The sequence below is a fragment of the Podarcis vaucheri genome, assembly GCF_965113315.1.
Source record: "Podarcis vaucheri genome assembly, chromosome: 2".
Lineage (NCBI taxonomy): Eukaryota > Metazoa > Chordata > Lepidosauria > Squamata > Lacertidae > Podarcis > Podarcis vaucheri.
In genome coordinates this window covers 18913840-18929097 of record NC_138760.1, presented here as the reverse complement: position 1 = coordinate 18929097, position 15258 = coordinate 18913840, and the positions used below count along the sequence as shown (strand labels likewise).

General features: G+C 48.3%; 1 protein-coding gene and 1 long non-coding RNA gene across 2 annotated transcripts in view; one reads left to right on the top strand and one right to left on the bottom strand.

Moving 5' to 3' along the window:
• The window catches only part of TAMALIN (trafficking regulator and scaffold protein tamalin), a 40957-nt gene extending 38380 nt beyond the window's left edge, over positions 1 to 2577 (top strand). The window contains exon 8 of the mRNA XM_082212752.1: positions 200 to 2577. Coding sequence (XP_082068878.1) covers positions 200 to 672 — 473 coding nt within the window. The 3' untranslated portion in view covers positions 673 to 2577. The remainder of the gene's footprint in view (positions 1 to 199) is intronic.
• LOC309526688 overlaps positions 1 to 15258 on the bottom strand; it is a 76424-nt gene that overhangs the window by 25468 nt on the left and 35698 nt on the right. The gene's annotated exons all lie outside the window — the stretch shown is intronic.

Below are 15258 nucleotides of genomic sequence, written 5' to 3'. Positions count from 1 at the left end.
AGGAAATAAACAACTATCTGACTTTTAGAAGACATCTGAAGGCAGCCCTGTTTAGGGAAGCTTTTAATGTTTGAAGGATTATTGTATTTTAATATTCTGTTGGAAGCCGCCCAGAGTGGCTGGGGAAACCCAGCCAGATGGACGGGGTATAAATAATAAATTATTATTATTATTAACTGGAACCCTTCTTCCCTGCTAGGGATCGTGGTTAAAGACCCCAGCATCTATGACACCCTGGAATCTGTGCGTTCCTGCCTGTACGGAACTAGGCTGGCCGGAGGCCCTGCTGCCCCTTTTGGGGTGCTGTTGCCAGGATCGGGGAGCACCTACAGCAGCGTGGGCTGCGTCAGCACCGCCACGGACGAGAGCGAGGATTCAGTCTACCAGACCTGCTTCTTTGACTCTGCCGACTCCCTGGACATTGCCCCCGCAGCCGCCCAGCCCTCGCGCCCGCGCCCGCGCCCAACGCTCACCCGCAGCGCCAGCGTCAAATGCACAAGCAGCAGCAGCAGCAATGGAGTCGCACGGTTCTGGGACAGATCATGCGACCAAAAGAACTCCGCAGCCGCCCCAAGGCCCCGGAAGAGCAAACCGGGGAGCTTCCGCAAGAGACTGCTCAAATTCATCCCCGGGCTGAACCGTTCCCTGGAAGAAGAAGAGAGCCAGTTGTAAAAGGCGATAGCGTCGCGCAAGGGCATTTTTTGGGGTGGGGTGGCCGGCAGTCTCAGCTTTTATAAAGTTGGCTAATTTATTTATTTATTTATTCGACCCGCAAGGTGGATTCAAGCACCCCACCGGGTTGGTTCTCGGTGGATTCGAGGCTTCCAATAAGATCCCAAGCACCAGCAATTGTTAGGCTGTGCTTCTCGGGATCCAGGTCGTCGGGCAGATCTGGTCACGAACCTCGAGGAGAGAAGCAATGGAGGGTGGGGGGGGATTAGCTCGGAAGGAAACGCGCCAAATTGTAAAGCCAAAGAGGCATGAGTGATCTGGTATTCTTTGTTCCGTGGAAGGATTTTGGTTTTTTGTTTTTTTTAAGAGTTAGATTCTTCCACGGAGCAGGGTCAACCGAATCTGTGAATGCTACTCAGTTTGTTCCTTGCTCTATTGAAAGGGTTAGGTCAGGTTTCCCAAACTTCGGTCTCTAGCTCTTTTGGGGACTACAAATCCCATCGTCCTGCTAGCTACGGATAATGGGAACTGTAGTCCAAGAACAGCAGGAGGCACAAATTTGAGAAAACCTGTGATTCCAGGAAGGGGGGGTAGAACTGGGAAATGGAGTGCTCCCTCCAGCTCCCAACCAACCAAGGATTAAAGGGGGGGGGGAGAACACAATAATTTATTGAGAGTTCAGGGTGGCCTGCAGACTGTGGGCTTTGATTTAGGACCAGGAAGATGTATTAGCGGAAACGGCATGTTGACCCTAGGGCATGAAGTAGCATTTGAGGTTAATATAAAAGGTAGAGTTAGAGGAAGAGCCCAGACCTGGGATAAAAATGGCTTTTGGTGGGGAGGGGCTTTAAAAAAACCGCAGTATGTTGTGTTTGGTGGCAGACCTTGAACCAAGGGAAGGGCTTAGGCCCAGGGTCCTTCAGCATTAAGTCTCCACATCCCTGTGATATCTGTCAGTGTTGGAGAAATACCAAATTAAATTAGGTAGGCCCCCAACCATCTGTGGCCACAAATATCTTGTCACGTACTGCAATGGCTTTTCTAATATCGAAAATCTGGCAGCAACGTATGGGAATCCCTCTTCCCGCCCCACCCCGGGGTTCTGTGCAATTGTGGTTTTTCTTTTGAGCTGCTGATCTCTCTCTTTAATCTCAGAGGAGGCCACATCCTGCCTGTCTCGTCACCTCAGGAGGCCGGATTCCTCCTCCAGTACTTTAAAAAAGAAGAAGCTGATGCTTTTATACTTTTTGTCTCGATATTTTATACAGTGGCTTCTTAAAGGAGGCAAAGGGCTACTACGGCAAAGGGCTACGACGTTTGTTGTTTTGTGTTCTCCCTGTCAGCCACGTTAAAGGCTTTCTCTAGCTACCAGGAAATAAGAGCGAAACGTCCGCTGAGGAACCCCAGTTTGGGGGTTTGTTTCGGTTTTAGGCTCCATCTCCTCAGAGCCTTTAAGAGGATTCCTGTCGCTTGGCCTTCTGAACTGCTGGGTCCCTGAGAAATGGAAGCCAGGCTGAGTGAATGTCTTAACAGGGTGGCATTATTCCTGTAAAAGTTTGACTTCTCGTTCAAAGCAATGTTCTGGTTATAAAAGCAATCAAAAAGGGAACTTCTTTTTTTGCAACTCTAAGCTCAACCTTATCTGAGGAAGTAGCTGCAGGAAGGGGGAGGCGGGTGACGCTGCGTCAAGAACAGGCAAAGTTGCATATTTGTGTCTCAAAAAGAGATGCCAAACCTTTAAGCTAGGACAGGCGGTTGCTGTTACTGAGTACACCCAATACATGCAAAAAAATGTGACCCGAGTAAAGGGGAGTGGGCTCTTTTTTTGTACAAACATGCACCCATGGTTTCAGGTGTTTGCTTGTTCTCTTTTGATAAAACATAGTAAAGACTTTTTGCAATCAAGTTGTGGTGGCGAGTCTCATTTTGCACCAAGTTCTCCGTGGTCTGTCTGAACTAGCTTCCCTGAGAAACCGTATTTTTCGCTCCATAAGATGCACTTTTTTCCTCCCAAAAAGTAAGGGGTGCGCCTTATGGAGCGAATGGCACTTCGCAGAGAGGGAGAGCTGCGCAGCGCCCCTTCAGCGAAGCGGGAGGAGGAAGGGAGCCCCTTCTGTTCCTTCTCCGGCTTCACTGAAGGGGCGCTGCGCAGCTCTCCCTCTCTGCACACGCTGCTCCTGCGAAGGAGAGGTGCTGCGCAGAGAGGGAAAACTGTGCAGCGCCCCTTTAGCAATGCGCACAGGAGAGGCTGCGCACGGTTATCCCAGAAGCCAGATCCCTCTTGCTGTTCTGGCTTCTGGGATTCAGAATAATTTTTCCTTGTTTTCCTCCTCCCAAATCTAGGTGCGCCTTATGGTCTGGTGCGCCTTATGGAGCGAAAAATACAGTATGTTTTCCAGACAGATCTTCAAATTTCACGGATGGCCAAAGCAGCAAACAGTTGCTGCTTCCCAAACCTGAGCAGTACTTGTCAAGCTTTTGACAACAGCCAAGCGCAGTTGGGCGTCAAGGGCTGGGAGAAGCAGATATAATAATAATAATAATAATATAATAATAATATATTTATTGTCATTGCCCCCTCTCGGGGACAACGAAATTACTTGGCTGCTCCATCCACCCAGTTAGGGCACTCCACACAAAATCAAAACAACTATAAAAACACTAATTAAAACAATACAGTACAATACAGCAAGGAAGATTAGATGACTTTCAAAGTCCAGGCTTCCCATTCAGGGCTGAGATCGCTCTGGAGAAGAAGCTGTTCTTAAGACGGCTCGTTCTTGTCTTCATCGTCCTGTATCTCCGTCCCGACGGCAGGAGCTCGAAGAGACAGTGACCAGGATGCGATGGATCTTTTACTATGTCCAGTGCCTTCCTATGGCACCTTGTGGCATAAATCTGCTCTAAGGTGGGGAGTGGGCAGCCAACAATGCTCTCTGCTGCCTTAACAACTCTGCACAACCCCATCCTGTCCTGGGTAGTACAGCTTCCGTACCACACACATAAGCCATAAGTGAGCACGCTCTCAATGGCACAGTGATAGAAGGCAAGCAGCAGTTTCTGCGGAAGATGGATCTTTTCTCCTGCTGTCCCAGTTTTTGAGCCATCCCAGCTGGGTGCTGGAGGCCCACCCAAGCCAGTAATTCAGCATTTCCTCAGTACTGCTGAGTCCAAGCTTTTGCTTGCCCTGCGGGGTTTGGTTTGTTCCGTGTTCTGAGGCAGGGCGTGGTCCCAGCTGCCTTGCTCCGTTCCTGTCCCTTGCGGTCACCCTTAATTGCATAGGGAACTGTCCTGCCTGGCCCAAAATAAACCCAGATCAGAGGCAACTCTCGTTTAACTTTGGAAAGAGCAGGTGCTATGTGGCCTCTCTATGGAAGCATTAATCACCCTTCCCCTTCGGCTAGCTTCTTCTACAGAGTTACAAGGCTGCAGCCAGTTTCTCGACCGGCTTTTAATAATAATAATTTTTATTTATACCCCGCCCTCCCCAGCCAAGGCTGGGCTCAGGGCGGCTAAAAAACAAGTTGAATGAATACAACTTAAAAACAAGATTAAAATACAACATTAAAATATTGAAACAGTAAAATGTTAAAATGCAGCCTCATTACAGTAGGAGAAAGGAAAAAAGAAAGAGGGGGAGGGAATCAAATTGGCTCCAAGCCAAAGGCTAGGCGGAACAACTCTGTCTTACAGGCCCTGCAGAAAGAAATCGGATCCCACAGGGCCCTGGTCTCCTGAGGCAGAGCATTCCACCAGGGCGGGGCCAGTGTTGAAAAGGCCCTGGCTCTGGTTGAGGCTAATCTAACTTCCTTAGGGCCCAGGACCTCTAGGGTGTTGCTATTTATGGACCGTAAGGTCCTCCGTGGGGCATACCAGGAGAGGCGGTCCCGTAGGTACGAGGGTCCTAGGCCGTGAAGGGCTTTAAAGGTCAAAACCAGCACCTTAAATCTGACCCTGTACTCTACCGGGAACCAGTGCAGTTTGAAAAGCACTGGGTGAATATGCTCCCACAGCAGAGATCCCGTGAGGAGCCTCGCTGCAGCATTCTGCACCCGCTGGAGTTTCTGGGACAGCTTCAAGGGCAGCCCCACGTAGAGTGAATTACAGTAGTCAAGCCTGGAGGTGACCTTTTGAAATGCTTGGCAGGTCGCGCAACACATAGGAAGGTAATGGTCTCCAGAGTATGTCCTAAGCCGTTTTAGAGCTTTAGACAATTACTCTGAAGTGTGCTCAACTTGAAAAAGATTGCCTTATCCCTGGAAACTGTGGGGAACAGAGGAAAAGGGTCTTTCTATGTGAGTGTCTGGAGGTGGTTGGAGGATGGATGCAGGTTAATGGATTTGGGTTAAATCCTGACAAGACAGAAGTACTATTGGGGGGGCACTCCATGGTCCTGAATGGGGTAACTGTGCCCCTGTGTCATTTTGGACTCGCAGCTGTCAATGGAGGCTCAAGTCAATTCTGTGTCCAGGGCAGCAGTCTACCAGCTCCACCTGGTACGCAGGCAGAGACCCAACCTGCCCGCAGACTGTCTCGCCAGAGTGGTACGTGCTCTGGTTATCTCCTGCTCGGACCACTGCAGTGCACTCTATGTGGGGCTACCTTTGAAGGTGACCCGGAAACTGCAATTAATCCAGAATGAGGCAGCTAGACTAGTGACTGAGAGCAGCTGCCAAGACCATATAACACCGGTCCTGAAAGACCTACATTGAATTGTGCTTGGAAATGTACTGGGAACCAAAGTCTTGGTGCTGACCTGTAAAGCCCTAAATGGCCTCGGCCCAGTATACCTGAAGGAGCGTCTCCACCCCCATCGTTCAGCCCGGACACTGAGGTCCAGCGCTGAGGGCCTTCTAGCAGTTGCCTCACTGCAAGAACTGAGGTTACAGGGAACCCGGCAGAGGGCCTTCTCGGTAGTGGCGCCCGCCCTGTGGAACACCCTCCTGTCAGATGTCAAGGAAATAAACAACTATCTGACTTTTAGAAGACATGTGAAGGCAGCCCTGTATTGGAAAGTTGGTTTAATTTTTTATTATGTTTTTATATACAGCGGTACCTCGGGTTACATATGCTTCAGGTTACATACGCTTCAGGTTACAGACTCCGCTAACCCAGAAATATTACCTCGGGTTAAGATCTTTGCTTCAGGATGAGTACAGAAATCTTGTGGCAGTGGCGCAGCAGCAGCAGGAGGCCCCATTAGCTAAAGTGGTGCTTCAGGTTTCAGGTTAAGTTTCAGGTTAAGAAGTTGCAAGTTACAGTTTCAGGTTAAGAACAGACCTCTGGAACGAATTAAGTACGTAACCAGAGGTACCACTGTATCTTGGGAGCCACCCAGAGAGGCTGGGACAAGCCAGTCAAATGGGCAGGGTACCATTATTATTATTATTATTATTATTATTATTATTATTATTTATTTATTATTATTATTATTATTTCACAATTTTGGGAGTATCAATTAAAAGGCCAAGCCCAGGACTAGGGGACTTGTGTCTAGATGCTGTTGGATTACAACTCCCAGCAGTCTAGTCAGTGTCCGGGATGATGGGAATTGCAGTTCAGTGACATCAGGAGGACCAATGGCTTTCCACCTCTGGTGCAAGCCTGGGTAGATCAGTATGAGCCTTCACCAACATGGTTCCTGCCATCAGCTTCAGACAGTGGAGCTGATGGGACTCACAGTCCCAGGTACCTGCAGGGCACTGGCTGGTAAAGGCTGCTCTGGAGCCACAATTTATTGGCCTACCCAGACCTGAAAGCAACTGAAGCTGGAACCATTCACATGATACATTTAATGATGCCACTTGTGGCTTCTCCCAAATAATTCTGGGAATTGTAGTTTAAGGGTGCTGAGAATTGTTAGGAGGCTCTTATTGCCCTCACAGAGCTACCATTTCAAGATTTCCCAGTGAAGAGGAATTGGTGATTAAACCACTATGAGAAGTGTAGCTCTGAGGGGAATATGGGTCTCCCGGAACTCACAGCACCCTTAAACTATAGCTCCCAGGATTCTTTGGGGGAAAGCTAGGACGAAAGTGGTGCAGTGCTTTAAATTTGTGGTGCGAAAGAGGCCACCATTAAACAGGATTGGGTCCAATCACTGCCTAGACACTTGGCCAAATGTACACTCAAGTTCCATAACAAATATGGGATGTCAGTGTAGTCAATTAAATACCCTGCCTAAGGGTTATAAGAAAGTGGTATAGCCCAGCTTGGGCCACATAGGATACAAATGTGATAAAATTGCTCTAGATGAAAAGAGAAGAGTCTCTGATTATAAGGTTGCTTCTCGAATACTTCCAGAGCACCAACAGCAAAGTGATTATTTGAGTGTGTTTATATAATCTCAGAAGTGCTAATTGCCAGTTTTTTTGGCCCTGTCCACCCATCTGCTCAAGACAGCACACAGAAAAGGGCAAAAACCACATAAAACACGAATTTAGGAGCTCGTGACAAAAAATTCAGAGAGTCAAAGGGGGAAAGGAAACTTTCCACATTAGCTACACTAATTCTGCTAAATGACAGCAATAAATCTTTATTTAGAAATGCTTAGAGTTCATTTTAGGGTGAATTTGCCTTAGCCAAAGAATTTCGTGCAGATTCTAATAAGTTCCACAGTGGCTCTTTTAAATAAATTATCAATGCAACTCCTATGTGTGCCTATGGGAAAGTATTGCCAACTGTGTTCAACAAGGCTACTCCCGAGTTTAGTGCAGTTAGGATTACAGACCCCAACGATAGCAGAGAGCCATTTTCAAATAGTGTCCGCCAGCAGACCAAAAACAATATCTTGCGAGAGGGGCATTCCCAGAGGTAGAGAAGGGACTGGCGCTATCAGCAGCACTTAGCTGTAGCCTTGGGCTAGAACAGCACAGTATCTTGGCAAATGCGATTCCGAGCTTTCAGCGCTGTGGGTTAAACCACAGAGCCTAGGACTTGCCGATCAGAAGGTCAGCGGTTCAAATGCCTGCAACGGGGTGAGCTCCCGTTGCTCTGTCCCTGCTCCTGCCAACCTAGCAGTTCAAAAGCACATCAAAGTGCAAGTAGATAAATAGGTACCGCTCCGGCAAGAAGGTAAACAGCATTTCTGTGCGCTGCTCTGGTTCGCCAGAAGCGGCTTAGTCATGCTGGCCACATGACCCGGAAGCTGTACTCCGGCTCCCTCGGCCAGTAAAGCGAGATGAGCGCCGCAACCCCAGAGTCATCCACGACTGGACCTAATGGTCAGGGATCCCTTTACCTTTACATGGCTCAGCAACCAAGCATCTGCTCTGCATAGCAACGGCCCCAAGTTCACCTGCTTGGTAGCTCCTGGAAAGCCTGCAAAAGACTCTTGCCTGAAACCCGGTAGGTCTACCTGAGACCCAGGTAGCAAAAGCCAGGAATGGAGAATCTGTGGCCTTCCCAGTGTTCAGCCATCAACTAACATGGGCCATGCTCCAGAATGAGCAACAGCTGGAGAACCAACATGTTCTACGCTCCTAACATTGACAATCCTGACCTAGATTGACCCAGTGGCCCGACTCTATGTTAAGAAATTGTCTAGTATTCCAAATGCGAAGGCTACTTCTTGCTGTTTTAGCCGCCCATCTGACTGAGTTGCTGCCACTGGGGGGCTCCCAACAAAATTGTTGTTGTTTAGTCGTTTAGTCGTGTCCGACTCTTCGTGACGCCCTGGACCAGAGCACACCAGGCACTCCTGTCTTCCACTGCCTCCCGCAGTTTGGTCAAACTCATGCTGGTAGCTTTGAGATCACTGTCCAACCACCTCGTCCTCTGTCGTCCCCTTCTCCTCGTGCCCTCAATCTTTCCCAACAACAGGGTCTTTTCCAGGGAGTCTTCTCTTCTCATGAGGTGGCCAAAGTATTGGAACCTCCGCTTCAGGATCTGTCCTTCCAGTGAGCGCTCAGGGCTGATTTCCTTAAGAATGGATAGGTTTGATCTGCTTGCGGTCCATGGGACTCTCAAGAGTCTCCTCCAGCACCATAATTCAAAAGCATCCATTCTTCGGCGATCAGCCTTCTTTATGGTTCAGCTCTCACTTCCATACATCACTACTGGGAAAACCATAGCTTTAACTATACGGACCTTTGTTGCCAACAAAATATTAAATATTAAAAGCACAATAAAACATCAACCATTAAAAAGTTCCCCGAACAAGACTGACCAGATGTCTCCTAAAAGTCAAATAGTTGTTTCTCTGTTTGACAACTGATGGGGAGGGCATTCCACGGGGCAGGCGCCAGAGTGGTATAGTGGTTAAGAGCGGTGGACTCATAATCTGGTGAACCGGGTTCGCTTCCCTGCTCCTGTACATGCAGCTGCTGGGTGACCTTGGGCCAGTCACACTTCTCTGAAGTCTCTCAGCCCCACTCACCTCACAGAGTGTTTGTTGTGGGGGAGGAAGGGAAAGGAGAATGTGAGCCGCTTTGAGACTCCTTTGGGTAGTGATAAAGCGGGATATCAAATCCAAACTCCTCCTCTTCTTCTACCGAGAAGGCCCTCTGCCTTGACTAACCCCACCCAAGCTTGCCAATCCCCGGCAATGCCTTCTAGGTCATTCTCCATCCCATGCTTCATTCCAATTTGGGATCCATGGTGGGTGCGTGGCCAGGGGCGCCGACTTATAAAAAATATTGGGGGAGCCCGCGAAAGCTCATGAATAATAAATAAGCTCATGAATATGCAGATAAAGTGGTGCCGCCTCCTCGTGAGCGAATAGGGGAGAGCGTGCTGCGCCTATTAATCAGCTCCGAAGGAAATTGGGTGGAGCTTTTGCTCGGGAGGGAGGGCAGGAGGCATGCAGGCAGCCCGACCCTGTGCATTTTGGGCTGGGGGAGGGGCGGCGGTGGCGCTCTGCTGGAGGGGCGCCCGAGATTATTGGGGGGGCGGAGCCCCCCCAAACGCATTTTTGAGGGGGCTCGGGCCCCCTCAGGCCCCATGGAGTCGGCGCCTATGTGCGTGGCTAAAACTACACCTGTGAGGTGTTTCTGGAGTTTAGAACTTCCAGCCTTCCTTGTGCAAGAGTAAGTAACATGGGGTTGGGGATATTGCAGACCCTCCAAATGTCCCTATTTTCCAGGGACAGATTGACAGAAGCCACCCTGGATTCTGATTTGATCCCAGAATATCCTGCTTTTCTTTAGGATGTCCCTATTTCCATTGGGAAAACATTGGAGGGTGTCGAGTTGGCCAGCTCCCGAGCCATCTGAAAACGGCCCTGCATGGGGAAGTTTTTGAAAAGTTTTTATTGTGTTTTTATGTACAGTGGTACCTCAGGTTAAGTACTTAATTCGTTCCGGAGGTCCGTACTTAACCTGAAACTGTTCTTAACCTGAAGCACCACTTTAGCTAATGGGGCCTCCTGCTACTGCCACGCCGCCGGAGCACGATTTCTGTTCTTAACCCGAGGTACTATTTCTGGGTTAGCGGAGTCTGTAACCTGAAGTGTATGTAACCTGAAGCGTATGTAACCTGAGGTACCACTGTATATTGGAAGCCACCCAGAGTGGCTAGGACAACCCAGTCGGAGTGGCGGGGTATGAACAGCAAAATTAGCACCATCATCATCATCGCTGAATAGGAAGTCCCTATTTTCATTGGAGAAAAGTTGGAGGGTATGATATTGTTGGCCTCTTAACATCCCGATTTGCCCCCCCCCCTTCGAAGCTGCAAATAGGCAGGACCTTTTCTTTCCTCCCAGTGCCCCCCCCCAATATTCATCCTTCTGCCAAGGGCACCCAGCAAACTAACTAATTGGCTGTGTTTCGGAGGGGTGGGGGGGCTGCTAAGGCTTATGCTTGATCCTGGGCCTGGCTTACTTGAATGAAAGCACACAGACACACTCACCATCTGTCACCTGGCAGGTTGAGACCAACTGTTCCACTTGTTCAGAAAAAAACACACACATTTAGCTGGGTGGGTGGGGAGCTCTCCGCAAAAACCCTTGCCACGAACAATCACCGTACATCTGGGAATAAGCACCCAGAATCCCAGGTTTTTATGCCCCCTACTGCAAGTACCTTTCAATGCAGGGGGGGGAATCTGAAACTAACCCTTTCTATCTCAATTACACTGGTACCTTGGTTCTCAAACTTAATCCGTTCCGGAAGTCCGTTCCAAAACCAAAGCATTCCAAAAGCAAGGTGCGCTTTCCTATAGAAAGTAATGCAAAATGCATTAATCTGTTCCAGACTTTTAATAACAACCCCTAAAACAGCAATGTAACATGATTTTTGCTATCTAACGAGACCATTGATCCATAAAATGAAAGTGGTAAACTATGTACTGCAGTCACACAATCAATCAATCAATCAATAGCTGAACTGGGCTCCACACAGTCATAAAAACAAAACAGAAAGAGCCGCAAAAACGAAAACACAAAATAAATAGCAAAAACAGACAGACCTCAGTGTAACACTCAAAACGGAGCACGTTCGGCTTCCGAAAAAAGTTCGCAAACTGGAACACTTACTTCCGGGTTTGCAGTGTTTGGGTTCCAAGTTGTTTGAGTACCAAGGCGTTTCAGAACCAGGGTACCACTGTAGGGGCTGCCAACTTTTCTGCAAGCCCTTGTTGCTCTGCCTTTAGTGACCAGCTGAAGATAGGCAGAGATCAGCAGGTGAATCTTTTTTCTTCTTTTTTTATGTCAAAGACCTTAGCAGGTGCTAATCATTACTGCTTCTGCTGTGGAAAAGCATAAAAGGCTGATTTCTGCACTTCATGCTGTATTAAAGGTACACAGAGCAGCCTTTGTTTTTTCCTGATCATCTGGGAAACCTAACTCTAATTAGTCCCTAGCTTCAAAATACAGCTACAGTGGTGCCTCGCAAGATGAAAAGAATCCGTTCTGTGATTCTCTTCGTCTAGCGGTTTTTTCGTCTTGTGAAGCAAGCCCGTTGACGGATTAGCGAATTAGCGCTATTAGCGCTATTAGCGGCTTTTAGCGGCTTATCTGCTGATCGGATCAGCTGATAAGCAGCTTAGTGGCTTAGAAAAAGGGGGGGGGAACCAGCAGGAACTCGCAAGACACTGTCTTGCGAAGCAAGCCCATAGGAAATTCGTTTTGCAAAGCACCTCCAAAACGGAAAACTCTTTGGTCTAGCGGGTTTTCCGTCTTGCGAGGCATTCGTCTTGCGGGGCACCACTGTACAGAAATACTCTGCCCCCCTAAAAATAAATAAAACCAGAGCCTCAGTTTTGAAGAGGTCCCCTCTGCAAACTACCATCTGGAGCGGCAACCTTAGGCAGCATCTTACACATAAGCAAAAACCTTGCACATCTAGAAATAATTAGCATTAGAAATAAGTACTGTAAGTAGAAATGCAATATTTCTCACCATATTAGGGAAGACTGCAACCCAGGGTGTGGGGTGTTGATGGGGAACATCAAGGATTCTGCTCTGCATTCCTCTGCCATCTTCATCTTTAAATCAGAAACTTGTACCAGCCAGTCCTTTGAACCAAGGACTGTCCTTTAGAAATTGGATGCACGCAATGTCCTCTCTCTGCCTATGGACAGCCAATCCTCCTCCTTTGTGGATGAGCCCTGTTGCTAAATGGCAGCAACAGAAGCCCAGTGAAAGCAGCACTGCTTGGAAGCCACAGTTTTAATTTCCCACAATGCCTCTGACGTAGCATTGCTCTGGGGCATTGTGGGAAATTTAAAGAGCCCTTTCCAACCCGGGGTGGGGAATTGAAGAGCAGTCACCGCCAGTGGACTCTACACCAATGCTGTGGATCCTAAAACCCTTCTGGGATGCTGCATAAAAAAATCAGGGCTATTTCTAAATAGCATTGAATTGCAAAATTCAGCTGTATGGGTATTCCCTGATTACTTGGTCATTGGTCACAGCTGTATGGAGAATTAGCTACATTGGAAAGAAACCTGCTTCAAGTCAAAGAACATTTAACCATGGCATTAATATCTGGGGTACGTGAGCCAGCTTTGAGTGCTACTAGGAGTTTTACATTGGCTCCCAGTACGTTTCCGAGCACAATTCAAAGTGTTGGTGCTGACCTTTAAAGCCCTAAACAGCCTCGGTCCAGTATACCTGAAGGAGCGTCTCCACCTCCATCGTTCTGCCCGGACACTGAGGTCCAGCGCCGAGGGCCTTCTGACGGTTCCCTCACTGCGAGAAGCCAAGTTACAGGGAACCAGGCAGAGGGCCTTCTCGGTAGTGGCGCCCTCCCTGTGGAACGCCCTCCCACCAGATGTCAAAGAGAACAACAACTACCAGACTTTTAGAAGACATCTGAAGGCAGCCCTGTTTAGGGAAGCTTTTAATGTTTGATGTATCATAGTATTTTAATATTCTTTTGGAAGCCGCCCAGAGTGGCTGGGGAAGCCCAGCCAGATGGGCGGGGTATAAATAATAAATTATTATTATAATTATTATTATTATTTCAAATCAGTCCTGACAAATCCTCCTGCTATTTCACCCTTTTCAGGGGACACATCTCATTGCACTTAGCTAGAATGTACTCCAGGACAGCAACAGCCCTACATTGGGGGGGGGGGCGCTCCTGAAGCTTCAACTGCCTTGGGAGTCCCCTTTGCAACCTGCAACAAACAAGGCCTGGGTTACCACTGTTATCTTCTTCCACGGAGTTGTTTCCCAAAAGATCGCTGCAACTTCACAACATCTATGCTACTGGCTCTCAGACTTTGGGATTGTTGAAATATATACAGTGGTACCTCGGGTTAAGAACTTAATTCATTCTGGAGGTCCGTTCTTAACCTGAAACTGTTCTTAACCTGAAGCACCACTTTAGCTAATGGGGCCACCTGCTGCCGCCAGAGCACGATTCCTGTTCTCATCCTGAAGCAAAGTTCTGAACCCGAGGTACTATTTCTGGGTTAGCGGAGTCTGTAACCTGAAGCGTATGTAGCCCGAGGTACCACTGTACAACAAAGAATTCATCAGTGTGGTGTAGTGGTTAAGAGCGGTAGTCTCGTAATCTGGGGAACCGGGTTCGCTTCCCTGCTCCTCCACACGCAGCTGCTGGGTGACCTTGGGCCAGTCACACTTCTCTGAAGTCTCTCAGCCCCACTCACCTCACAGAGTGTTTGTTGTGGGGGAGGAAGGGAAAGGAGATTGTTAGCCGCTTTGAGACTCCTGAAGGGGAGTGAAAGGCGGGATATAAAATCCAAACTCTTCTTCTTCTTCTTCTTGAGTCGTGTGACTCAAATTGGGTCTACTAGACACCCTCAATTTTAAGCAAAGTGAGCTAAAGTTGTTTCTGGGGCCCTTCCGGGATTAGAGGCCCAAAAGCTCAGAGCCTTCAAATGTCCCTTTTTTCCAGGGACAGTCCTGGAGCTGTCCTGGTTTCTGATTTGATCCCATAATGCCCCACTTTTCTTTAGGAAGTCCTTGTTTTCATCAGAGAAATGTTGGAAGGTATGGAATAGGACATCCCCAGGGCTTTTTTTTCAGCCAGAACTCACTGGGACTCAGTTCTGCCACCATTGCCATTATAAGAGAACAAGGGAGGTTCATGGTGCGTTCTGGCACCTCCTTTTCTAGAAAAATAGCACTGGACATCCTTTTTTGATTGGAGAAATGTTGGAGGGTATGGAAGCCATAGGTGTCAACTTTTCCCTTTGTTTAAGGGAAATTCCCTTATTCTGAATAGGAGTCCTCGCAAGAAAAGGGAAAAATTGACAGCTATGTATGGAAGCTTACATACACGAGGGACACGGGTGGCACCGTGGGTTAAACCACAGAGAGCCTAGGACTTGCCAATCAGAAGGTCGGCGGTTCGAATCCCCGTGACGGAGTGAGCTCCCGTTGCTCGGTCCCTACTCCTGCCAACCTAGCAGTTCGAAAGCACATCAAAGTGCAAGTAGATAAATAGGTACCGCTCCAGTGGGAAGGTAAACGGCGTTTCCGTGCGCTGCTCTGGTTCACCAGAAGCGGCTTAGTCATGCTGGCCACATGACCCGGAAGCTGTGTACCAGCTCCCTTGGCCAATAAAGCGAGATGAGTGCCGCAACCCCAGAGTCGGCCACGACTGGACTTAATAGTCCCTTTACCTTTTTATGGAAGCTTAAGCTTCATTATAGAATCATACAGTTGGAAGGGACCTTGAGGATTATCTCGTCCAACTCCGGAAACCAATGTCCCCACTGTGGAAGGACGTGTGGATCCAGAATTGGCCTCCACAGTCACTTACGGACTCACCGTTAAAAGCATGTTTATGGAAGACAATCTTACATGGTTAAGAGTGATCGCCAAAGAAGAAGAATGTAGAAATATGCAGCTGTCCCATAGTTTAGTTTATACTAAAAAAATGTACTAAAAAAATTATGGTGCTGGAGGAGACTCTTGAGAGTCCATGGACTGCAAGAAGATCAAACCTCTCCATTCTGAAGGAAATCAGCCCTGAGTGCTCACTGGAAGGACAGATCCTGAAGCTGAGGCCCCAATACTTTGGCCACCTCATGAGAAGAGAAGACTCCCTGGAAAAGACCCTGATGTTGGGAAAGATGGAGGGTGTAAGGAGAAGGGGACGACAGAGGACAGGATGGTTGGACAGTGTTCTCAAAGCTACCAGCATGAGTTTGACCAAACTGCAGGAGGCAGTG